The sequence below is a fragment of the Dromaius novaehollandiae genome, chromosome 1 (assembly GCF_036370855.1).
Source record: "Dromaius novaehollandiae isolate bDroNov1 chromosome 1, bDroNov1.hap1, whole genome shotgun sequence".
NCBI lineage: Eukaryota > Metazoa > Chordata > Aves > Casuariiformes > Dromaiidae > Dromaius > Dromaius novaehollandiae.
The window spans coordinates 62876762-62904217 of record NC_088098.1 but is presented as its reverse complement, the minus strand read 5'-3'; the positions used below and the strand labels follow the sequence as shown (position 1 = coordinate 62904217).

General features: G+C 39.9%; 1 protein-coding gene across 9 annotated transcripts in view; it reads left to right on the top strand.

Moving 5' to 3' along the window:
• BICD1 (BICD cargo adaptor 1) overlaps window positions 1-27456 on the top strand; it is a 195382-nt gene that overhangs the window by 135393 nt on the left and 32533 nt on the right. For all 9 annotated transcript variants that reach the window (XM_064514468.1, XM_064514472.1, XM_026119770.2 and 6 more), the window contains exons 3-6: window positions 1060-1212; window positions 4815-5252; window positions 10957-12051; window positions 21452-21603. In XM_064514468.1, the coding sequence (XP_064370538.1) occupies window positions 1060-1212; window positions 4815-5252; window positions 10957-12051; window positions 21452-21603 (1838 nt within the window). The remainder of the gene's footprint in view (window positions 1-1059; window positions 1213-4814; window positions 5253-10956; window positions 12052-21451; window positions 21604-27456) is intronic.

Sequence of the window (27456 nt, the reverse complement as noted above, 5' to 3'; positions counted from 1 at the left end):
CCCGGCGTGCTCTTCCTGACATCCCAGCGGCGATGAGGGCCTGCCCCATCGTTAGAGACGCGGCAGCTCATCTCTCCGCATTACACTCGGTCATCTCCCCAGGCGGAGCTGCTGCTGCTGTGGCGCTCACGTTCTTCCTGGAGACAAGAGGGAGATGTGACTGATTATGCCTGTTCCTATTAATCAGGAAAATCTAGGCTTCTGTTTAAAGCAGGGGTGTAGACACTTACTGGCCATCCTAGTCACCAGTCTCTTCCAGCTGTGTTTTAATTCCATGTTCACGTCGGGTGTTTTAATTCTGGGTTATGTCATTAGAGCTTCTAGGAAGATGCAAGGTCTTTCTAGAATGGCCAGACTCATGATGTAAAAAATGAGACACACCAGGAATCTGATGGAAGTAATTTTTGGAGAAATTCATCCCTTGTGACCTCTCTCATAAGGTTGTGCGGGAACTGCTTTTGGTAACGAGAAAATTAAAACAATGACCTTGTGTATTCTCAGACACTCTGGGTTTAATTCCTCTCCGTCTTTCCCAGCTGATGAGCTCCACAGAGCAATGGCAAGGTTCCCCCCCACTGCCACACACACACACCCCTATGTTTCTCTTTAATACCTACAGCTACAAACATGTGAGTGCATCCTGCTCAGTAACAGATATCATTACAGAACAGATGCCGTTATCCATTGCTCTTCTGTGTGAATGTAGAAAGTGTCCTTTGGTGGAAAACAAGGGGTAACTGTATTTGGACGCAACCACGTCATATAGCAAATAAAACTAATGAGATGGCAAAGCCTTGCCAGGTTTTCCATTTCAATAAGCATCTAATCTTGGAACTGTTTTAATCAAGCTTCCTTATCATATGTCCTCATTTAGGCATTGCCAGTATACACCTGAAATTACAGTTTTGCCTAAAATAAAAAGGTGATGCTGTTTCAATATGCACTGTTAAATCATTTCTATTTGAGGATTATTTTTTTGTGGGGCCCTTTCTACAGGCAGTGTTTATCATTAAAGTGGCCATGAATGAATGGTAACATGCTTGCGTTTTCTCTCATCAGAATAACGAAATGGTGGAACTACAGAGGATACGAATGAAAGACGAAATTCGAGAATACAAGTTTCGAGAGGCGAGACTTCTCCAGGACTACACTGAACTTGAAGAAGAAAATATCACTTTACAGAAACTGGTGTCCACACTGAAACAGAATCAAGTAAGCATCAAAAGAGTCTAAGTGCTATGCTGAAAAATGACACCATTTTCTCAGATTTCCATAACGTGATCTAGCAGAGCACTTTGATAGAAGTTTCTTTGTATGTTTTCCATTGGGATTTTGCTATACACTTATTCTGTAACAATGTTATTGGCCATTTTTGAGATATGGGGAGGCATTTCCGTCAGTTTTAGGAAAATCCTGAAGGCATATATCTACACAGAATTTTGTAATAGCAGAATAATTACTGAAAATAGGTAGAACTGTAGCTTTTTGCTTTCTGCTTTTCCTCTCCTCCCTCCTTACACACTGAACTCAATGGCTAACCATAGAGTTTAGCCCTCTGTTTCCTCTCTTTTTGTTTCCTGCACTGTTTCCTCTTCTGAGGCAGAGAAAAGAGGAATAATGTTCTCCCTGTTCTCCTTTTTTTCTCCTCCTGCACCGATATTGCTCTCTCCTCAGCAATGCTAACCTGCAAGTTTGGCAAGCTTCAAAAACAGGAGAAGGGATGTCAAATGCCCCCGGTTTGTCTCTTAACTTTCCCCCATTACCGCAATTTGCAGCTGACAGCAAGCCAATGCACTGTGCTTCTCCTTGCAGCGCAGAATGCACCCTGAGGAGCCACGATGTGGTAAAGACCCACTACATGCGGATGCAAACAGTAGCTGGGTCTGTTCTCTTCCCCCTTGCAAAAGCACAGCTTCCTTTGCCGCTGGATATAAATATGGCTGAGGAAGTTAGCAAGAACACAGTTGTCTTTTAAATTGAACAAAAGAGATTTGTTCTCATGTCAGAAAAGTTAATTTGCCATGATAAATAAGTAAGTATCCAAGTTGGATGATGAAACAGTTTTTATTTTTTTAGATGCCTCCCAGACCCGCCGAAGATTATACTGTATAACACCATTTCCTTCACTTCTAACAGGCTGTAGCACTGCTTTGCAGCCCCTGTTTTATGTCCTAAGCTACTGAATGGTTCAATTAGGGCTTTTATCAAAAATAAATATAATAAATACTTATAATATAAAAATAAATATCTAAGATTGTCGTGGTTTCTAATGGGAGCCTGTTAACAAAACTATCTTATTCCTATAAGAATATGCAGAACTGTTTTATCTGTCTTTACTTATATTTTATGCTTCTAGCACAAATGAGATGATTGAAACATTTAGAACAAGGAAGCAGTGCAGTAGGGAATATGCAGGTAATAGAAACTGGTACCTCAGTTCCTTCTTTATGAAGATACCATGACTTTTGCACCCCTGAAAGTGCATTTCTGGCAGATCATCTTTGTGTCAGAGTTATTTACCAAGCTAGCAAATTCTCCCATTGAGGCATGTTTTCTTTCCTCACTAGCCTCACAGGGGGCATTTTCACACTATCAGGAAAAAATGTAAAGATCCCTTTTTGGACTGTCCTAGTTTCCACCAGAAGAAAATCTGTTTGCAAGTGTTTGCAATACTGTCTGGCATAGTATTTCATTCATAATGCATCCGAATACCAGCTGTGTGTGGAGAAAAGAAGCATTGCTACATTTTGAATGACTTAAAAAATCAGTCATTTTCCATCACATTTCTATGCTCTTGTAATTCCGAAAATAGCTTTGATCCACAAGAGAAAATTTCAAGAGCATTTCATACTTTAATTAATAAAACCATATGTTATAAGTTGTAGTGATAAACTGTGATGTGTTGGGCTTTTGTGTAACTTGTTTTCTTGTAACTTTTGGAAGCAAGAATCCATGGGTAGTTACCATATAGATAATATTAACCTCTGGTTTTCATGCAGAATTTAAATGCAAGAAGTTAGGTGTTTTTGTGTCCTTAAGTTATAAATTTAGCTACTAGGTTGGATTTTATAATATTTTAGATGGATATTGCCAGTCAAAAAAGATTTCAAGTTTCTAAATGCAGATTTCAAAATACCATAGATTTTCCTTTTCTTTTAAACATTTTCCAATATGACATAGGAACTTTCTTTGTTGTTTGATGTTTTTCGATTCTCAGAATTTGAAGATTAGTGCTTCAGTTTTTAAGTTTGCCTTTCCAAAGGCTTACAAGTATGAGACTTTTGGCAGGTTGATAAATATTCTACTCCAAGAGGAATGGCTGATGTCTCTGTTTTTACCAGAACCTTATTATAGTTCATTTAAAAATATATATACATATATATAAATATAAATGTCAAATGAAAAATAGACTAGACTATGCCTTAAAATTGCAGATAGTAATGCATATGAATTCGTTAGAATTAGAAATGTCGCAACTGAAAAGAAGATTTTTATAAAAGCATGAAAATTCAATATTTCCTTTTCTCTTTCATGAAACTACTGAAAAATTTCTTCTGATATTGGGAAATTTTCCATTTAGAAATGAAAATGTGGATAAGTTACATGGATAGAAATAAATTAAAAATCAAAGTGTGGTAATTTTTACTGGGAGAGCTGGTCAGGAATGGACATGTAACCATATAAACAAAGGTCTCCCTTTTGGTTGTTGTGGGATTTTCTAGCAGTAGAAAGGAAGATGAGGAGCAGCAAGGCGAAGCATTCTGCAGCAGGGTCCCCTGCATCCTCTAGACGTTGCTGAGCACCTGGTTTACAGCTAGAATGGTTTCCTTGAGCTTTGCTTCGTGCAACATAGAGGCGTGCACGTATCTCCTTCTATAAACACAGGAGCTGCCTTTACAGAGTAGGGAAGAAGCTGTTGTTCTCTTCCACACACACACTGCCAATAAATGTATTGATAAAATGCTGCACCTACGTGTGGGGCTGGTGCCTGTGCTCTGGGAAGGTGAGAGACCAGTTAGTCCCTCCAAGCCTGACAGTTCACTGAGGAAAGCATTTCAGCAACACGTTGCCAAGTGCTCAGAAATGGCATCCATATGCACAGTTCAAACACTGTGTGGCTGAATGAGCTATTTATTACATTTCCCTGATAGTTTTAAAATCACTAAAAATTTGGAGCATCTTGTATTTTAAATCGGTTGTGTGATTAGTCTGCTGTTTTATTTTTAAAATTAAATGTTTCTCGAATAATGGAGAAGCTTGTGTGACGCAAACAGAGAAGACAGTTAGGCCTCTCCTAAGAGTTTTGTACCTTCCATTCATAGATTTCAACACTACTATGACACCAAGATACTTTATAGTGTCCACGCCTGAGTGACTTATGTCTGATACGAATTTCGATGTGAAGATTACAGTCATCTTTAGAATATGAGCAATTAACAGCTCAAACCATATTAACTTAAGATCAATACATATCATGATATACCGACACTGCTTATGGCAACTCATAATAAATCTCTGATTACCAGGACACCTGCTACTAAATAACCTTCTTTCCATGAAATACATTGTTTATCCTCTTAAGCTACTTGGAAAAAGGGGTTTTATTTCTTGATTCTCACCTGCTGAAAAAATGAGCAGTGCAGTATTCAATAGAGAGGTCCACTTGCATTTTCTGTGCAGCCTGTTTTTGCAGCTGCAGGCTGGTATTTCAAATTATATTTTCTGTAGCACCTATTTCAATAAGGCTAATGAATGGCAGGTTTTCATGACTCAAGTTTTAGTATTATGAATGTTCTTTGTCTTGTCTAATTCAGGTTGAATATGAAGGCTTAAAGCATGAGATTAAACGCTTTGAGGAGGAGACAGTATTGCTTAATAGTCAGCTAGAAGATGCCATCCGGTTGAAGGAGATTGCTGAGCATCAGCTGGAGGAAGCCCTGGAAACTTTAAAAAATGAAAGGGAGCAAAAGAACAATCTGAGGAAGGAACTCTCCCAGTATATCAACCTCAGTGATAGTATGTATAATAACCATATTAATATATCAGTAGATGGATTGAAGTTTGCAGAGGATGGGAGCGAGCCCAACAATGACGACAAAATGAATGGACATATCCATGGGCCTCTTGTGAAACTCAACGGTGACTTCCGAACTCCCGCAGTTAGGAAAGGGGAATCTCTGCATCCAGTCTCGGACCTCTTCAGTGAGCTCAACATATCAGAAATACAGAAGCTGAAGCAGCAACTCATGCAGGTAAGAGCTTAATTTAATGTCCTGATTAGACACGTCCTATGGAGTCTAGTACCAGCTTTTACAATGACCTTGATTTCCCCCAGTGACATTCTTGACCACATATGTCCTATTCTCTGCTGCCTGCTTTGGTGTTTCTTCGTGGCCTGATTTTCTTGAAATACCTCGAGAAACAGAATACCTCTGTATGAACACAGTGTGATCTGAGCTGATGTTTAGTAGGAAGAGGAGAAAGGGACTGAGATACTGTAGTTGTCCATGGTTAGATTCTGCTGTCATTTTCCTGGTTTAATAGCAGGAAATGTTCCTCACATTGCAGGTGGAGTAAAGCACTCTTCAACGTGACCAAAGCTATCTGAAAAAAACCCTCAAATATAGACAGACTCGGTTATGCCTCCCTGCAACTCAGAGGGCGTTTTTGCCATTAACTTCAGTTTGAACAGGAATTGCCATACCATCAAAAGAGAACAAAAGGAGAGGGACGTTCTTCTCAATAAATGTTAACTCAGAAAGCATGTGGCATGTGAGATGTCACAGAGTGGCATTGGCCACACCGGCCTTCCTGGCAGAGGTGCACGCTGCAGGGAGCGCCTCTGGGCAGCCGGCCGCGAGCGGTTCGTTGTCTGTTCGTCCAAGCCCAAACCGGGATAGTCAGAATCGGAGCTTGGGACCGATGCAGATAAAAACTCAAGGTGCCAGCCCCAATATTGACATCATCTTAGAAGGGGTAAAATACAACACATATATCAACAGCTATCCAAGCTGTTGAGCGTCTTCCGTGCCACAGGAACTGAAAGGTTTTGGCACCTTCAAGGAAACATCCAGCATTGTCTAGCTGTGGGCTTCCAACAAATGCCTCTTCTGAAGGGAGACCTGCCTAAAATGTGAAAGATGACCCGGAAATCAAGTTGAGCAAACCCTCTCTTCAGCACTTGCTAGAGAGCAATAAAACCCTGCATGGTATGTTCTGTATTTGCTGAAAAGTTAAATGTTTTATTTATTTACTTCATTGCCAAATACACTTTGGGAAGGTTTGATCTGAGCTATGACACGGAAAACACTGATTATATGGCATCTAGTGCTCTGTACAAATACCTTTCATACAAGACGTAGGTGATTTAACTGGAAAATCTTGAAATTTGGAATTCTATTTTTGTGGAAAATTCTGTCAGAAACTGTTTCAATATTCAAATATAAAATTTATGCATTTTTGTCTGTGTATACATATGTATACACACATATGTATGAATGCATACATATATTTATATAATATATAATACACATATTTATATGTTTATTATATGCAGCTTTTGATTTCATTTAGAAACACGTTATGAAAAATTTAAGAACAGCTTCAGAAAAAATGCTTTGAAATGTTCACAATTTAAAATACGGTTTAAATGTTTTCAAGCATAATATACAGTGAAATTTATGCAATATAAATTTGGAATGAAAGTTGTTTCAATCACCTTTAATTTTAACGTTACTTATTTGTTTTATGGTTTTTAAGAAACAGTCAGCCTTCTGAAAGGGACTAGCCACAAACTGTCTATCATAGGACTGTAGCACCCTAGAAAAGAAATAAAACTGTTTCTCAGTCACAACGGCTTTGCCGGGCCATGACAACCTCACAAATAGCAGCTATCATTGCTCAGTGTGCCAGTCATGGTCAGAGGTCTAAAAAAGAAAGAATGGAGCCAGTAAGAAACCTGATTTCTTTAGATACTGAAAAGGCTTACTGCAAAACACTGATGGGCAATTTTTTAAAGTGGTCATCTCTCTGTAGTCATGTCAGCTCACTTGGGGTCGCACAAACTAAATGTGAAAATTTCCTCCAAGATTTTTCTGCATAGTAGATTTGGGGATTTAATTGGGTTCAAGCTGACAAAAAGTAATTCTTCAGCAAAACTGGATTTGCTCTCTGTAATAGTGTTTCTGCCATGTGTTGTTCAGTCTGTTACATCTCAACATGTGGTACATAGTCCTCCTGTTTTCTCTGAAGAGGCTGTGGCAGAGTTGCTGAAGAAACTGTATATCTCTTGGGAAACATTTTTATATCTATAGGACAACAGGCTCCTTTTTTTGAGAGAAGAAAACTTTGCAATTTTGTACATGTGTGTGGCAAGTTTTTCACTCTTTAATCTCAAGAAGCCCACACCAAAAAAAATATTGTACACCACAGATAAAATTCCTTCAGCAACTTTGGGACTCTGCTGCTCTATGATCTGCGTTAGTCCCTAGAGGAGGTTTAATTGCAAGTGCTCATTCTCCCTACATGGATCTTTTAAGTCCAGCAGGTAACAAATGTCTTGCTGAAAATTCTCATATTCCATTTGCTCAAGGTCCTCTGCTCTGCTTCCATGTCTGTTGTTCAGTGGGAAGAATTAGTCATCTCATTTTTAGAGCCTAGTATTCTTCTTTTCTTTCCACGGTGTTGTTTTCCTTTTTCTTGAGGCCAACATCCTCACCGTCTTATTTGGAAAAAATAGATTAAATTATCTTAAAAAACAAAAAAAGTAAAGTATCTCAGATTCTCTTCTGCAACTGTCTAGTACTCTCTGACAAAAAAGATAAGGCTGAGATTCTGGGTCCTTGAAGTGAATTTCCTGTTCATTTGGTGCATTCCTCAGCAGGAACTGTTTGCTGATCTACTCATATTAATAAAAGGGGGGGTGATAAATAGCAACGGTTAAATTGGTTCCCATAATCATGAACTATAGAACAAATTGGGAAGGAAATCTCCCCAAACTGAAATCCTTGAAGGATACGCCAAAATAACAGCATATTCCCAAAAGTGCGCTGTGGGTGGAAATAAGGCACAGTGTTGTCTAGAACAAGAAATATAATTACTGTACGTAAAATCAGCAAAGAGTTGTTAGTATTCAGAAGGTGTCCTCCGGGTTCAGTTTGAGCTTTGGGGTTTTTTTCTCCCTTGGAAGTAGAAGCACATGCTTATACCTTCAAACAGAAGTAGATTAGCTTCATCCATTGTTACTGGACTATAATAAGTAAAAGTCAGTAGGTACATGTATTTCATTTTACCTACTGTCCAAGTTGGTGTATAGATTTTAGATGTTCAATCTTTTCTCCGGAAACAATCCTTTCTTTTTAAGCTCCTCATTTATTATGCCAGTCTGAAACACTGAAAAGAAATATTTGGTTCCAGAACCCATTTGTGTTCATCAGAGAAAGAAATGATCGTAAAGATCCCTGTTAATTCTGTTATAATTTTCCTTTGTCGTAGAATATGATAGCTGAAATCAATAATTTGTCGGGGTCAGTTCTGTCCAAGTTTTTAAGCAGCACTGAAAGCCAATGCTGCTTTAACACCAGCTTGCTATATCAAAGGCACAGCTCTCTGGCTGTAAGCTCTATATTCGTTTTTGCACTAGTGGAGTCGACTGTTATTTGCATGCTTCCAAGGCTTTGAACATACCTGCAGTGCAACTAAAAACCTTAAAAAGCCAACTGCACTTGGTGTGTAATTTATCATTATTATACATGCCGCTTCAGTCATAAGGTGAGATGGTCCTTTATATTAACCGAAACTCAGATTTTCATGCACAAGTTTAGCCCACCTTACCAGGCTGAAGGAGAAATACCTTCGTTAGCTGATGAGAATAACACAGTTAACACCCAACCCTGCTATACCAGGTGGTAACAACCAGAGTTTCCAGGGGGAGTAGACTTGCGGGAGACTGGTTGCTGAAGAATAACAACAGGGTAAAGCTAGTGAAAAAGTTTTTGCTGAATAACTCTCCGAGGCACCCTGGGACAGGTCTGACAGAGAGATCTGTGGAGAGCAGTCACCTTTGAACAATATAGTCTTGGCAGAGAAGAAGGCTCTGCTATTTTGGACTTTCTGTTAATAAATGAAATTCAGAAAGAGTGAGCTGACACTGGCAATGAGCAGTAATGGGGAAGAGGGGGAAACTGGGACAGCAACTGGGGAATAACGTCAGAGAAACCACTATGCTCCTGGCACTTGGCTGTCCTCTCCCACATTGCAGCACAGGTTATGTAGTGCCTAAAATGGAGCTCGCTCTATCTAAGGAGTCAGACTTTTCCTAAATCATTAAATAATGATGAAGTTTGGCCCCGTTTTTTCTTCTTAAGTCATCACTCACCTGTACACAAGGAAAGTAGGACAATTTTTTAAAGGTTTTTAACATGGTTTCTATTTTTGTTCCTAGGATTTGGTGGCTGCAAATGATTAAAGGTTCTAATAAAAGCCATGTTTTGAAAATCTGTCTATAAAACCAGGCGGATCAGCGTATGCTTTAGTACCGTAATACGTTTCAGCAGCAGCCACTGGATTCCTAGTTATGAGATAACAGGAGTCTGAACTACTGCTGGAACTTTTCTGAGACAGCATTAATATTCTCTTAAGTCTCTAAAAGGCTTTTTTTTCCCTTTGGCAAGTTTCATGATGGCCAATTTAAGTCTTCCAAACACTGCCTGGGGAGATGCTGATAGTGAAGGAAATCTTTTTTTAAAGGGTTTTTCACAACTGACAGCTTTGATTTCTCTGAATTAGTAATTCAGGTAGCCATAAAGGGAATGTGGAACTGCCAATTTCACTGCGTGTATGAACACAGGACTGAGGTATTGCAACCATGGGAGAGAAAGAGCAGTAAACCTGGGCTGAGGATTTCCACAGACACCCTGATCCTCCTGCAAAAGCCATGAAAACAAGAAGGAACCCATATATTTTTGCCTTCCTTTGGTTCCCAATTCAGAACCGGACAAAGGCACAGAAAAAAGACCATGGAGTGTTAAATCTAGAAGTTAAATTGGAAATCTTTCAGGGATATTACCTGAAAGTAGTAAGTATCCAAACAGACCAAACTTAAAACAGCTGTTCTTACTCACTTGCTTTAAGATGCTGTTTATTAAAACTTCTAGAGGAGTGTTCCATGACATCTTCTGCTGTTCAAAATCCAGATTTCAGAGGGAGCTTATCAGGTCAGAGCCAGTAGTTTGTTAGTTATACCACAAATCCTGCTTTTTCTCCCTTGTCCTTAAATGGATGGATCTTACATACAGTTAAATGTTGGAGGAGGGGAATCCTGGGAGCTGCATGTGCTCAGTGTCCCAATCTGTGTTATATTCACATGTGGTGGCAATTTAATCTAATCTGTGGAAATGTAGACAGGCATTTGTTTACTGTGTTTGCATTCAGTAATCAAGCACTCCTTTGTGAGTGTTTGCAACGGTCCAAACATATAAATAAAGATTTTGAATGAGTGGTGGAGCTATTCATGGGAAATGTAAATTCAAACCCCATTGACAAATGTGTATGTATCAGTATAACATGTTATAGTTCACATTATTGCAGTTTCTGCCTATTAAAATTCAAGGAATATCTGTTCTAATAAATTCAGTATTATCACTCTATTTTAGCTGACTAGGCAGAATTGCTTGGGCACCAAGTAGTTCTTTACTGGGCAACGTGTAAAAAAATCACAACCTTGTGACATTGCAAATGGTAGCAGGGGGTGAGACTCCCTACAAGATCAAGATATCTCTGAGACTTAATTTTATGGATGAGGGACACAGGTACTTCAAAATCTCCTTGAAGACTTTGAAGCCCTCAGATCGTGTATGCAAAGTGGGGGAGTGAAAGAGATGGATGTGATTGGCAGAGTTTGGTGTTTGGCAGAAAAGCACAGGTAGGATGAAATCTCTTACTTTGACTCTGTTGCAGGTGGAAAGAGAGAAGGCTATTCTCCTGGCCAATCTTCAGGAGTCTCAGACGCAGCTGGAGCACACCAAGGGAGCCCTGACTGAGCAACATGAGCGAGTCCACAGGCTCACAGAGCATGTCAATGCCATGAGGGGGCTGCAGAGCAATAAGGAGCTGAAAGCAGAGCTTGACTGTGAGAAGGGCCGAGACCCTGGGGAGGAAGCACATGACTATGAAGTGGACATCAATGGCTTGGAGATCCTAGAATGTAAATACAAAGTAGCAGTTACTGAGGTGATCGACCTTAAAGCTGAAATCAAAGCCTTAAAGGAGAAATATAATAAATATGTGGAAAACTACACTGAAGAGAAGGCCAAATATGAGAGCAGAATCCAGACGTACAATGAGCAGGTGACAAACCTGGAGAAATCAACCAAGGAAAGCCAGGAAAAAATGGTCCACATGGAGAAGGAATTACAAAGGATGACAAGCATAGCAAACGAAAACCATAATACCCTCAACACCGCCCAGGACGAGCTGGTGACCTTTAGCGAGGAGCTGGCTCAGCTCTACCATCATGTCTGCCTGTGCAACAACGAGACACCAAACAGGGTCATGTTGGACTATTACAGGCAAAGCAGAGTCACTCGTAGCGGAAGCCTGAAGGGACCGGATGACCCTCGAGGTCTCCTTTCCCCACGGCTCGCCAGAAGGGGAATGGCATCGCCAGTAGAAGCCAGGACCCCGACCGAACAGGTGACAAAAGAGGGCACAGAGCCTGGCAAGGAGCAGAGCCCAACAAAAACACCTACAATTTCTCCTGTCATCACAGCCCCACCTTCTTCCCCAGTCTCCGATACTAGTGACATTCGCAAAGAGCCGATGAACATCTACAACCTCAATGCCATAATAAGGGACCAAATCAAGCACTTGCAGAAGGCTGTAGATCGGTCACTGCAGCTGTCTCGCCAGCGCGCAGCAGCTCGGGAGCTGGCGCCCATGATTGACAAAGACAAGGAGGCCTTAATGGAAGAGATACTGAAACTGAAATCACTCCTGAGTACAAAGCGGGAGCAGATAGCAACCCTGAGGGCAGTGCTGAAAGCCAACAAGCAGGTAAGATGCTAATAAAACAGTTCGTCAGGAATGACTGTTGTTTCAACTTACATGCTATTACTTACATGCCTTCCCAGAAGTACTTTTGGGGGAGAGATTTTACGCATAGATTATTTATGCTCCCACTTAATCATGGTGAGCTTAGACCTTTCTTCCCTCCCACCCCAGCTGCTCTTTGTGTGCTTGACCCAGCATTCACCAAGGGAACAGGCAGAAGAGCTTTTCCTGTAGCGTGAGTTGAAAGAAGAGGGGCAGGGAGGGAGTCAGCTAGAATCCAGCTTTAGTGGGGGGCTTTAGTGGTGGGCTTTAGTGGGAACATGAGGTGCCATAGGCTCCCGAGGGTGCACAGCCCTCAGGTGCCAACAGTTGAAGTGTGACACATTGGATTTATATGGCATTGCTTAACCAGGACGCCTCAAAGCACTCTACAAAACTAGATCTTTTCCCATTTTAGACTTGATTTTCAAACTGTTTATCTGAAGTTACATGGTTTGTCCAAAGCTGTGATGCTATCAGTGACACTTAAGACTAGATCCCAGTTCTTCATTCTCCTATACTCCTTCCATAACCAGTCTGGTGCTTACTACCCCACTGTTCTTTCAATGGAGAGTGCTTTCTGCTAAACAGATTCAATGATTTACCTCTAGAGGATCAACAGTATTTAAATGACAGGATTCACCAGCACGTGCTATCAGGGGGACAAATCATTATTACTGCAAAATGAAAAGATCGCAAAAATTGGAAAATGAAACAGGCTGTCCCTGGAGAGGCTCTCAGGAGTATGCTAAACCCTCGCTTACCTGGGGTGCTGTTGTAGGGATTAGGAACACAAGCACAGAAGAGACCACCTGGGCCAGCACCCCCAGCACCTCAGCAGCTGCGGGCAGCCCCGCTTGTGGGATGTAGTTGGGCAGACTGTACGTTTATTTGCACACTATATCCTCTCAAACCTTTTGTATCCTTTAGATTCCAGGTACAAACACTTTACAAAGTTAAATTTGAGCACGCAAATGTTTTATTTACTCTGTTGCATCTCTTTATGCCCTGAATTAGGTATGAATGTAAGAGGCTGCAGGGGAAGTGTCATCAATCCAGATCGCCTAGGAATTTTTTCATCTAAAAAAGTGCAGTGATCACCACACAGGGGCATGAATCTTGATTAACAGCTTAGGCTGCTATCATATGATGACAGTGATGCTGTTTCAGTGTTAAAGTTCCCAATAGTCAAGTAATCTGAAGTCTAAGTTTCAAATTAAAATTGGTTGTTGGATCTCTAACTGAATTTCTAGACTGGAGATTAAAAAATTGGAACAATATTTCAACACACATTGGAGTATTTTATAGCATTTTCTCTCCAACTATAATATACATTCATTATTAATTTAATTAAATGCTATCTCTCACTGTAGTAGCTAAGCAATAATAGTTCTGAGCAAATATATTTATATTTTCCATATAATTAAGATGTATTTGAAGCATATGACTTTAGATTCCAAGTTAAAGATTTTTTCCATTAGCATAGAGCTATCATTTATTTTATAATACTACAAGAGAATCTAGCTCAGTCTTGCTCTTTCTATAGTTTTTTTATTACTATCAGAAATAAAACATCATCTAAAGCATGTTCACTGAAATGGGAAAGATAGATTTGTTGCATAAGAAGGTGCTATTAAGTAAACCTATCTATTGGATAAAAGCATAAATATTGGTAATTGTATAACTGGGTGTAGACTCTTGCAATAACATTCATGCAAACCAAATACCAACATCCTGAAACTTTGAAGTTAAGAAGCATAATAATATAAAAGGAAAAGATAAATTAGAAGTTACAGAGACGGAAAGAGGTGAGTTTTTATTACACGAATAGCAGTACTGCCAGCCAGAAATGATGGGTGTATCCTAAGTACCCAAAGCACACTTCATGTTCAAAAAAACGAGTCAAACATGAGTCACCCTTCTAGTTCTTCCCTCTCAAAATAATAAGATTTAAGCAGCCACAGACTGGTGATATTTTTCTCCATGGGTTTTAGCTTAGGAGATGAGCTGGAATTTTGATTTGTTAAAAACCTTCCTCAAGTCCTAACAAGGCTGATACTAGTGTTAAACAAGGACTTCTCGTCATTCATATATTAATGCAAGATGGTTGCGGTGCTGCAGCGCTGAACCCAAAGCTGTGGGCAGGCCACTGGGAGAGGCAAGGTCACTGCCAGCAATGTGAGTAGGTGCAGCAGCTCCATTCTCAGCCTGCTGATGGGGCAGATTAAAACAGCCTTTTTCTGGGCTACAAGATCTAGAAAGCCTTAAACATCACCAAGTCTTTCATTAAGGTCTTTGATGTGGCAGCTCAGTTTGGGTAATTATGAAACAGACATGAGCAATGTAAGAATTTTTGTCATTTGCTTAAAAGAAGAACCCCAGTTTCCAGCGGGTTAAATAAGTGTGTCTTTCTCAAGGCTGTGGCATACCCCATGATCTCCCTCAGCCTGTTCAGGCCTTCTGAGCTGGATAAACTAAGGACCGCAGCAAGAAATGAAAGGAGTCTCCCTACTCGGAGCAGGCTCCCTCCGCTGCCCGGTTGGGAAACACTTTGCTGCCTTTTGGGAATTTTATACTTTGCACTGGCAAATGGTCAGGAGGGACCTTTTGTTCTTGCTGAATTCCCCTCCGTATTTTAAATGTTGTGCTTTGTAGAAATACTCTTACGAAAAAACCTGTATTGTTAGCACTCTGGACAGACCTACACTTTCAATTAAGTTATTTTGTTGGAATAACATTGGAGAGCAAAATCAGCACAATCAAAAGCACTGTAAAAATCAGAAGAAAGAAAGAAAGAAAATGCTGTGAGGAGAACCAGCCTTCCAAGGGGGTCTTGCCATGCAGACCTAGGGGGGAGAGCAGCAGCAGGCCCCAAGGCTAGGGTTTGGGGCTCTGTTTTGGGTAAGGAAGTCGCACCCTTAACCAGGAAAACGCGGGGGCTATCTAGTGACCACATGAAGTATTGCAGCATCGTGTTAGAAACACATTTGTACGGTGTTCCTGGTGAAACACTTCACTTCAGTGCACTGACATCCTCTGTTATCCAGGTACAGGGGCAAATGGTTCATTGCAAGAAAAAAAGCAAACAGGATTTCTGCCGTCTACCTTGAGTTGTATTCATTGCTCTTCACCGTAAATTGCCCGCCTGCAAAAAGCACTGAAGGAAGCTGTTTCCTTTTATTTCTGTTGCAGTGGGCCTGTCAGTCTGGCAGTGCAGTTATACCTTTTAAATCTTTAACAGCACACAATATATTTCTGTTTGAAGCTGACAAGCCTTCACCTAGTTTAATGCATTTGGCAATTTTTGTAAAAGTATTTCATTTTGTTCTAGTTGTAATTCTTTTCTATAGTAGTATCTTCAAATAAGCATTTTAGTGCTAAGCTGAGCCAGAAGTAAAACACACAAAACGCTGTAACGCAGAAAAAAGGTCAAGGTTTGCTTTAAGAAGCTGCAGACCTAAATGCAGGGAATTGGATTATTGAACAAACCAGTGCTCGAGATAGCAATGCACATTTATCTTGTTAACTTGCTTGCTTACTTTGTTTTGATTTATGTACTCATTTATTCATAGCTTTAACTGCTGTTAAACTTTAACACTGGTTTTGTGGAGCAAAAACAAGTAGCATTGTTACATTGTAGAGTACTATTAAATTAATGTTAGAATAACTTTTAGGATCAGCTCAGTAATGGCTTTGATTCTGATTTCTAATAACATACTGAAAGCAAACCTGCCTATGAGGGGAATTTAACATCCTGAAATTCTGACTGAAAAACAGCCCATTGTTCTCCTGGGTAAATGGTTTGTGGGAAGGCATCCAGTCAGCTCGACTGTCACGCCTGTATTGGCAGCACTATGGTGTCTCCAGCTTCCACATCTGAGATGCCTGTACAAATCTTCAGAGAAATCACTTGAGAACCTCAGCCATGAAGTGCCTGATCTATGAACAAAAAGCCTGATGTTACACGGACACAAAGCAGTAGAATTTGTACTTGGAAAGTGAAGTTGGGCAGAAAGATTCAGTACCACGTACACTTTCTGCACAAAAGTAACAGGCTACTGTTCTCCTGTTATTGTGTGCAAAATTGAAGTACTTACCATTGTAGGATTTAATATTTTTTCAGCAACAAAATTTTACTTCCTCTGCTTCTCACACTGTTAATGTAAAGTAAATGAGATGTAAAGTCATCTTAGAATGTGACATCTCCATTAAGGAGATGAGGTTTGTTCATGTATATTAGGATTAAGGTGGCAACCTTTAAGATGCTGAGTTTGGGCACACATCCCTTCTGTAAGGTTAAAGAATATGATGGTAGAGAGCATCATTAGTTATGGCAGTGTCTCTGGTCCTCTTTGCCTGGGTCTGGGGGGACAGAATTTTGTCATGAATTCTGTCTCCAGGCATCTCAGTGAGCAGCTGGGTAGTTTGTTTTTCCAGTTCCTCGGCATGACCTGGTCTTCTGTCAGGAATGTAATTAGCTCCTCTCCTGACCTCCTGCATTATTTGCCTCTCTGCAGAGTATTCACACATTTTTGTGTGTTTTCCTCCTTTTCTTATACTCTCCATCTCAATACCTATTGCTCAGAGGTGGCATTTTTATTTGAAGCAATGTTCTCTAGTTTCTCTGGTACAGTTTTGTAGTTGACCACAGCTTAAAATCAAATGCTTCAGAAAAAGCTGTAAAAAACTTGAACAGTTGATATGGCTCTATTGTAAACCAGATCTTTGAAATTACCTGGGGTAAAACAAACTTTTTTTTTTTTTTTTTTTGAGAGGGGAAAGAAAGTTTTTAAAAGCTAGATTATTCCCCAGCACTGCTTTAGGACACAGCCACACAGATGGTCCGGTGGGCACAATTTTGGAGGTCAGCTGAGAGGGGGAACAAATATGAATAGTTTAAGCCAGAGCTGTTGCTGCAGGAAGTGCAACATGAAACCATGCCTTTGGTTCATTTTGTCCTTGAGTACGACCCTCAGCGTAACAGTAGAGGTGACCAGACCACTGAAGGAGGAAGTGTCCCCAGAGCCTTGCTCCTCATCACACATCTGCTCTCCAGGATGCTTCAGGCTTGTTTTCTGCCAGTTCAGTTCCCCAACCTGGCTCACCATAAGCTTTGCAGAGTACCGTGTGGGTTGCAAAGGGCAGGGATGGGGAAAGGCTGCATAGTTACTGTTTCGGTGGCACCTAGCCAATATAGATTGATTGAGCTGCATTGTAAACTGGTGTCCTCAGAGCCAAGGAGTCTGACAGGAATCTGCTTCAATCAGCATCTAGGTCCTAAAATGATGTGCACTGGGTAACTTGAGTGTCTGCACAGTCTGGCACCCATCAGCTCATACAAAAACCTATTGAGTGTGAGCCTCACATTAAAGCAGTGCACTTCTGCCATGGTGGCCTTTACTCTGTGTCTGTGGATTCCTGATAGAAGCTCCCTCAGATTTCTTCCCTCTTCTTTGTCTTGCCCATTAAAAATACATTTTTCCTAGTTTTGTTTGCTTTCCTGGTAGAGCGCTTGGGCCCATTTATTCTTCACTTAGGAGACTCTCAGAAGGGAGACCCTTAACAGCCTGCAAACGAGCATGCTGGAAAGCTTGTTTGGTGAGTTGAGAGCTACCAGGCACTTCCAAGAGGTTTTCAAATTTATGCCTTGTTTTCTACATGTTGTTTTATAGAAAACTAAAATAGGAAGTGAAAAAGGCTTGAAGATTTGACGCAGTCGTTCCTCTTTGTTACTTGGGAACTCTAGATATGTTACCTTTATTCATTGTCTAAATTATATTTATGAGTTTTTTTTCATCCTGGAGCATTTCAAGTCTGTTTATAAACTTACATTGACATTGAGGCTAAAATGTATGGATCGCCTCGTTTGGTGAAATTGAGCCTGATTTCTGAATTAGCAGCAGAAATGGCGACACATTTCAAGAAATCACTGCATCCTAGTCAAGCGAGTCTGTTGTGACTTGGTTTGCTATTGCTAGGTGCATAAGGAAGGCGATCCTTGGGAAATCATGCCAGAAGAGGCAGTAGTGTTGTGACTATTTTGTAAGCCTGGTGGTCTGTTCCTTAGCGGGAAGGCATTTAGCTACAGTAAGGGAAATGCCAGATTAGCTCACTCCAGTGCTCACTGTGAGGAGAAGTTGCTTGAAGCTGCAAAGCTCAAAGCCTCGTAGAAAACGTTAGCACAACTAAGAAATTCCCTCACTTGAGGGTGAGATAGGCAACGTGCCTGCACACTGGGTAACACAAGGGCAGCATCCTCACTTGCACTGAGGTCACGCAACAGGAGTGGCGCAGGGGCCTGCAGTTAAGGGAAGTATCTTTTACCCCGTGCGGCTTCCGCAGGGCACCGCTGTCCCTCCGCCACCAGCCTTTTCCTTGGCGAGGCCGGGCGATGGAGCTGCTCTGACACGGCAGCTCCTGGTGAGGCCATGAGGGTGTGGGTGCCGCAGGGGCACAGCCGCCTTGGTGGCACGCTGGGGAGCCTGCCTGAGTGAAGAGCAGTGGTTTCATACTGCTATCTGCATGACAGATGTTTTATCAGGGCCATGCCAGAGGATCTGGAAGACTCCTTGAAATCACTGAGTCTGTAGGAGAGGTACCAAAGACCTCAAAGACAGCCCTGGAAATACTCCTGAAAACTGGGGTGGAGGAAATGTAGCAGCTGTCCCAAGCTGGTCAAAATCAGACCTCATGAAGCCATATAAGAAACTTATTAAAATAGTTAATAACAAGAAAGGACTGTTAAAGTCTTTTTTATCTTACCATGGAACACATTTCTATGTGTGTGCTGCATGTTTTCACTTTTCAATGTAATGCTATTAAATTTAGGCAATGGTGACAAAAACCTCAAGGTTCTACCTTATCTAGACAATTATTTTCATCGACTGGGTAATAAATTATGAGTAGTCGTGGAAAGTAGAAGTAATGAATTAATTTCATCCTTTCGTACTTAAGAATACCAAAATTGTTTTTATTCATTCTCCAGAAAAAAGGCAGTGATAAAACATTGCCAAGTGTTTAATCTGTTGCTCAGACTTTCCAGCACTCTTCTCTGGTAGTGCAAAGCAGCCAGAGCAAACAGGTCAGTTCAAATGAGTCGCTGATAGTTTGTTTTGCTCAGTCAGCCTACCGAGCCAGAATACGAAGATGAGTTTCTGCAGAATAGATACACTTCATGAAATTCCCCAGAACAGGATATTGTGCCCTTCATTCCCTGTTGAGACAGGGAGAGAATTTCAGTTATGAAGAATAACTGGAGGGACAAGATGAAAGGGAATTAACTACTTCTGTCTAGTCCTTGCATGCAATTTTAAAGTGTAAATTACTGGGTTTACAAGGAATATGTAATCCCACTGCTGAAACAATCAAATATTTCTTTTCTAATCTGGAATTAGGTAGTACATGTATTTAACTCCTTTTGATGCTTAAACCAAGGAAGAGCTTTACATGAACTCAGCTGTCTTTGTTTTGTAAGAAAAATACTCAAATATTCAAAAAACTAAGCATGATAAATTTAGGGACTGTAGGCTATATTTTTCTTACAAAACGTAGATAGCTGAATTCCTTCTTTAGGGCCAAAGCAGAACTTAGCTGGAGCTATAGAGTCTAGTTGTGCTCTCATAAATCACTTTTGCCTGGCTAGCAACCTGAAGATTCTTAAATAAATCTGATTTAATCGTATTTGTTAAAAGGAGTTTGTCCCCTGGCTTACTGTTTCCTTCAGAAAAGTTGTTTTATTAAGCATGGTTAATCCTTTTTCTCTATGTTAATTTATGAGTGTACACTTTTGCTCCTGCTTGGAAACAGATAGGAAGCAGATGATTTCTGCTTTATCCTGCCAAAGCGTAGGATGGTGTTTCCCATCCTACATTATATCAAGGCATATGTCATTAAGACTGATAAAAGCTGCTTTTATTTGAATATATCGCTAAGTGCTTTTTTACCTTGTGTTGCTGATGATTTCAAATTTGATGTAGAAATCCATCTATTTAAAATTACAGATAGTTAGTAGTGAATTTTAAAATCTCTTCTATGTAAGATGGTGTGAAAGTAGGAAAAACATTACTGATGGGTGCACAATTGAAGACAACTTTGATATAATTTATTTTAGTACTGCAATTTATTACTGTACTATTTTGCCAGACACAATTGAATGGAGTTACATTTTAGCAGGAGATGTTAATATGTCTTTTTCTTAAGAGACATTGTTAGTGTGAAATCTAGTGAGTTTCAGAAAACTGAGTTTAAAATAGATTTCCAGCTGTTTGGCCATTACTCTCTTTTGTCATGTCCCCTTGCTGGTTGCCTTCAAATCATGTTTTTTGACAATTCTCTCCCCTACTGATGGCTCAAGAATGCACAAAATCAACAGGGAAAACTGATTGTCTATGTGAAATGCTGCAACTTATTATGCAGTAAATGAAGTAAAAAAACAACAATAAAGCCCCCTGAGAAAATGTAAAAGGAAACATTTTTTCTTAATGTCTTTCAATGGTAATAATTTTAAATAAGTCTCATAGCAGCAGTAGGTATAAAGCCTCTATAAAAATATGTATTTTGAATAACTTCAAAATGATACTACACTTCATAAATAAAACAGACAAAATTCAATTCTTTTCATTTCCAAAAATAAGACAAACCTAACAATTTTATAAGCAGTAGGGCAGGAAATTAAAGCAATTTAATGGAGGAAATGGAAAAAAGAGTGAAGCAGAAAAATCAAGGAATAGGATGACTACAATTCTTTGCTTTTCTTTTAAGTGGAAATTGTAATGTACACAATTTTTTGTTCTTTTTTGTAGCAGTTAAAACTGACAAAATAAAGTAATTTTGTACAACAGTAAGTATTTCCAGTGCCCAGAGGCAAAAGGCAGGTGTCAGGTCCTAGCCGTTACCTTACACAAAGTTGGCTTGAGTAATCGAAGGTAAGGGAATTCTCAGCTGGCAGAAAGCTCAGTTCACACTCAGCTACAGAAGCTGAGTCTAATGTGCTGCGTGTCCTGTTTGCAATGGGTTAAGAGTATATGCATGGTTGGTCGCTGCAGTTCAAATGATCTTAAGTAACTTGCTCACATGGCTGAGCCCTCAATGTATAGCTGCGCTGTTTTGCAGAGAGATTTAAGGTTTCCAGTTGCTGCCCGGTGTATTGAAGTTGGCTTGGTTCTTTCAACTTCTTTCTCCTTTTCCTGGCTTTGTGGAGTATAATTTAAAAGAAGTCATGTAAGGGGACAGTGCAGTGGAGCTTACGTCTAATATTCTCTTACTGTGTGAATGAAGAAGGAAATCGGAAGTAAAATCAAACACGGCATCTTAGCTGTTATCAAATATCTGTCTGATAAGTATGTATCTTTGACTGTGTTTTCAGACAGCTGAAGTGGCATTAGCCAATTTGAAGAATAAATACGAAAATGAGAAAGCAATGGTGACTGAAACCATGACCAAACTACGAAATGAACTGAAGGCTTTGAAGGAAGATGCAGCAACCTTCTCATCCTTGCGAGCAATGTTTGCAACCAGGTAAGGGAAATGGTTTCACAGTCTGGTTCACATTTACAAAAGTAAATATGTGTGCTGAATGAGAACAGACTTAGCTCTGTATGTTGGGTGCTTAGGAGGAGATGCAGAATTATTTTCTGCAAAGGCAGAGCTTTGCTGGATGAAGGTGAATGAGTCTTGTACTGCACACTGTGCAAAACTTGCAAGCTTTGAAATGCTACTGAGATGTATGCCCTTGGAAGATAAAGCTGGAGGATGGTAATGTCAATACAACCTGGAATAAAGTGTTATACAGGCCAATATCAACCTCCAATTTATTTGCATTTGCAGGGTTTTTTAAAGTGGAAAATAAATGCTAGATTTATTTGACTGATGTTCACACTCAGAAGTGCACAGTGATTCTCTCACATAAAGCTATTATATGGTTAATGATAATCTTTAAAACCCTATGTTTCCAGAATTACAAGATTCATTACTTACCACTGGAAAAATCTATTTCATCAACTATTCTATGCCATAGTGCAGCACAAATAATTGTGAGACCACTGCACTTTCCCACTCCACTGTGAATTCTTATTTTCGACAGCTGTGGTATTTGACTTATTGTCTTCTCCTTCTTAGGTTTAAAAGTGTCACATATCTTCTGCAGAATAGTTTTTTCTGTCAGGACAGTAATTAATCATCTCTCTCCTTTTCTTCTGCCATACATTCTTCAGGAGACCTTTTGATTTTAGCAGCTTTTTTAAAGGTGACCTATGAATAATTTTTTTTTTAAGATACAACACTTTCATCAATAAATTCTTAACTCCCAAATAATCAAGGAAAGTATTAGCCTCAGGAAATTTCTCTATTATGTCATGATTTTTCTCCCCTTTTGGTCAAACACAATGCAGATTTCTTGCTTGTGCTTTAGCCCATAAATGATGAGCCTTCTTCATGCCTCATGCCAACATCTCTCCAGTGCTCCCTTTAGTATGCAGGTGCCATCTCACCTCTTCCAGCCTCCTGCAGTCCCTGGGTGCTTAGTGACAGTGGCTGTGGCAGCTGGGAGAGGTAGGAAGGAAGGAGAAGGAGCCATTTACATGCCATGACATTGGTGCTGCGTACAAATTTGTCATAGCTTCATCGTCAGAAGAGTACGGGTAGGGCCATAACAGAAATAATAAAGAACCAACTCATCAGGTGATGTGAACCAAGGTAACTCCATTGATTTCAATGGTGTCTAGAGATTGTCTTCAGGAAAGCAAAGTTTTGTGTGTATTTTGGAAATGCATGTGTAAATCTTTTTACAAGCTTGTTACTCTAGGAGATACATGAATGAACTAATTTCATAAGGCTACCTGCTAACTCCTGAGGAGAGGGGTGGCATCATGAGCATAAAGCAAAGGGTCTTTGCATGGAACATAAATCAACAACCTATGAGGCAGAACAGATCTGAAAAGCTTTAAAAGTTGTTATTTAAAGGTCATGTTAGATTGCTGGCGTACTGAATGCTCTTTACCCAACTGAGGCATCCTGAATGAACACTTCTGTTGGATTTAAGGCATGTGCTAAAGCTGCTGGGAGATAGCAGTGTCTTTTCTGTGAGAATTAGACTTAAAGGGGGCCGTTCATCTCACCTGTTTGAGCCATTGTGTGTTAAGATGCGATAAAATTTTTGTTTCTCTTCTATGAACTGTAAGGGGAATCTGGGTGACTTGCTGAGTTATAGATGTCTACCTTGTCTACCTTGTAGCGTTAGTAGATTTGAATTTCACCTGTAGCATCTTCTACTGCTGGTAAACACTATACAGTGATTAAAAAACATACTGCATAGTCTACAAAAAGTATCCCATAAGAATTTTGCCCAGCATTTTCTTTACAAAAAGTCCCTGCAAAGTCTTGCATATTAGTGTGCTCCTATAGATTTTCCTGTTGTGAAAAATTCCTTTTCTTTCTCTACTCCAGAATCTAATGGCCTTTATAATTAAATCAGTTTTCCTAAACGTTCAAATGGTTGACTCATTCCGAGTACTCCATTTGGAATAGCATTTATCTAAATGACAGATAGCTGATACACTATAGTTGTCTATTCAAGAAGAGAAATCTATTTGGAAATGGAAGAATGTAAGATTCTCCATGCAGTAACAGTTCAATGGAATAGCACAGAAAAACAATTGTTTAGTCTTCTGTTAAATAAAACAGTGGTTTCCATGGTAATCCTGCATCACATAGTACTTACTACTGAATTTGTTTTCCCCACCCAAAATCTCTGCGGTTCTGATCTCTACAGCTTCTTCCTTCTCTCTTTGTTGATCCCTTAATTCCATCCTGGATTTACTTCAAACCTGTCAGGACTGTGTCCTCATTACAGTTTGAAAGAAGAATAAAACAGCTTAGAGTATAAAACCCTCTTTTCTGTGAACAAACCCTTGACAGAGCTACCATGTTACCACTTACACCATAGAAGCAGTACAGAAAAATGAAGGGTTTCTCCATTCTCACACTAATCCTTTTGGATCTCAAAACCACAAAAAATCCAACACACTTTCTGGTCAAAGGAGGATCCATTTCCTAGGCTCTCTTCATCATCTCTGCTATTTGTAAAGTTGAGAGCTGCAGAAGGTTGGCAGGGTGCACTTGATTGGGACCACTAAAGTTATCTGGCAATAGAGATGAGTAGGTAGCTGTTAAACACAGTAATTTGTTCATTTGCAAGCATTCTAAGTTTCCTGCTTTTAAAGATAATGTCTTTTATCGGTGATGATGTTTTGGGGCACTAGGTAGGCTCTGCTGACAGTACTGCTCTGCAAGAACTCTTTCATAAAGGCATTTTTGTTGGGGCATTTTAATGGGGTGTTAACTCTGCTGCTTCAGCCTTGGCTGGGAAGGTCGCTGTATGCATGGGTGAGGTGCATGTGGTTGACAGAGCAGAATTTCAGTTCTCAGCTCCTGTCATAAGCCTGCTTATTCTGTCCTGTGCTGCTTCTTGTAGTCCCAGACCAGCAAAATGACATGAGCCTTTTCTGCCTCTCCTGTCATTTCCCCTCACACCAACCCCAAGTCTCTGACGCAGGCTACGAGCCGTGTGAGTGTGAAGTAGTGAGACTGAGGGCCAGCACACATCTGGAGGACAAATGGAAAATATATTCTTTAAAATATTAGTTTTCCCATCTACAGTAGGGGTTGAGAGAGAAGAAAAGTCTAGTGCTGAAGGAGAGAAGGAGCTACTTTTAAAGCAGCATCATGAAGTATTTAGAAAGCTAGCTTTAGTGAGTCTCTAAATATGTTTGCTTTCCCAGTCTAAATAGAGATAGTCAAAAGGAGAGAGAAAGAAATATTACTCATGATACTGCCACGGTCCTGACACTGCATGCACTGATTTTATTCTCTATCCATCAAGATGTTTTCTTATGTTTAATGTCTGGAAAAAAAAATGCACTGAAAAGATGGATTAGGAAGTAAGGAAAGATCCTGGAGGTGACTTAGATGGGAAAGCATTGCTTGAGCAGAAGAGAATTATCCTTACATGGCTAAAGCAGGGATCTGTCAGTGTCAGTGCCTTTGGGTTTTAGTTCACGCTCTGCTACCGATTTATGTAACCTAAATTATGCATAGGCCTGACTTAGTATTTGGTTTGCATGCCTAGACAAGAGAGTAAGATGGAACCAGAAATCCCTTAAACTCCTATATAAGCTTGTTGGATCAGTTTATAGAAAATAAGTGGGGTTATGTGTCTGTCTGCTTCCTTTCCAAGACAAGGGAAATGAGAAACAGGTGAAATCTTGGCTTCTGCTCTGGCAATCAGTAGACCACCAGACAACAGAGTAAGAATCACGTTTATGTAATAGTCACTAGCAGCTTGCACCCATCCTGGGGCAAGGGAAAAATTGGGAAAGAGCTCTGACTCAAGGGGGACAGGACAACTTTTGTTATTTGGTATTTGAGCACTTCTGAAACCCCCATTCAGAGCCCTGGTGCATCCTGGAGCCCAGCTTCCCCACTCGCGATGGTCAACCCCTGCCAGAAGTCCTCTCTCTTAAGAGCTCTTAACCTTTTTGTTCCTCAGTATGCTGTGAGACTTCTTGAATGTTTATAAAATGTGTGGGCAAAAGGCAATATAGATGTGCGTCATGCTGCTTTTCTTTTTTAATTGGAAACACTTCTCTTTTCATCCCACACTTGCACATAGCGGGGAATATTTCAGTGAAGGGAAATGCTGTGGCTGCAGGCAGTAGCTGCCTCCCACTGTACGGAATAACCTTCACTGCTGCAGACTTCAAGGAGCTTTTAGGCTGTTGATTCAGCAGTTTCTAAAGTTAATTATGGCCTTTACTTGACTGATTTAGGCTTAACCTTTCTGAACAGTTTCTCAAAAAAAATATATAAGCTTGAGCAACAAAACACAGACACAATGGGCTCTGTGTTTGTGAAAAATAATAGGAAACTTTGAGTCGTGGTGGAGGTCAGATGACTGGAACCACCCAAACACTGCAATGAACTGCCAAGAATTCTGTATTGCTGTTATGGGGAGATCTCTAGGAAGGGCATATAATTAATCAGAACAATTAGAAAACGTTGTATTCACCAGTTTGTTTTTGTTTGAGTATGAGGCCAGCCTGACAGCATCTAATGTATCCACATTTCTAGAGCCAGCTTATTATAGTTTACAGCAGGCAAGGAAAGGCAGGTTTGTCTAAAGCTCCTTTAGTAATATCCATCTTTGTGAAGCTTTATGTTTCTTAACTGCTCAATTACACTGTTTTACAAAATAGATGTCTCGTTGCCTACACATCCTTCAGCCTGAGGAAAACCAATCTTTTTCCAGGAAGAAAATTGGCTCATTGCCTTACTAAAGCAAGGTAGTCAGTTCCTCTAGTGGCACTGTGCTGCAGGTGTTGCTGCAGATGTTACTTGTTTTTGTTTTAATTTCCAACAGAAAATGTATTTGGAAAAAAAAAAAGATATCTGTTTCTTCTAGACAAATTAAAGGCAAAAGTGTGAGAGAGAGAGGTTGATACAGTACACATCTTGTTGCAAGAAAGAGAATTTTAAACTTTGATAACACAGATCTTATAGTCATTCCTATTTCAAATGGATTGAGTTTAATCTCCAGGATGCTGATTTCATTCTAGGGACTTCATCAAAGAAACTGGCTAAAGCATCCATGAACATCACAAAGCTTGCAGCAGAAAGAGGTGTGCAAGATGATTTTGAGCCAACCAACATTTCAGAAATATCTGTGTTCCTCACAGCTTAAATAAAGACAGTCATGCCTGTTAAGGTTCTGCAGAAGAAAGTTACTGAAACTGTAGCTGAACCTATGGCTGGCTTAGTCATTTTGCTTCCAATTAAAATGCCTAAATTATTCAAAAGGATTGTGCAATATATGCATGTGATTTGTGTGTGAAGAATGATTAAGAATCTTCAAGTACAGTTTATTTCAGCTTCCCAAGGAGAAGATTAAAGTTATGGAAAAATATATTTCATCATTTGGTGTGCAGTAATTCAAAGGTTTATGGAGTCATATATTTTGAGAAGGAAAAGTAAAATGGTTTTCTTGATGTTTGTTTTCTGTGGATAATACTGATTAAGCTAAATCGGCATCCATTACATTATCATAATTACATTACAAAGCTATTTAGATTTATAGAGATCACATATGAGAGAGGATTTGGCAAAAGCTGCGTTATTACAAGTGAAAAAGTCTTATGTGGAGCATCTGATGTTGCTACAAATGTCTGATGCTCAGACAGTACTGCTACCTGTGAAGCATTTCACTACTGGTATACTTTTATGACTCTTGGCTCTTATTGAATAGATGGTTCTATTTTTAAGACCATACTGGAATGCCTTGCTCTTCCTGTTAACTTTAGCAATTATTGTTTAAAGCAG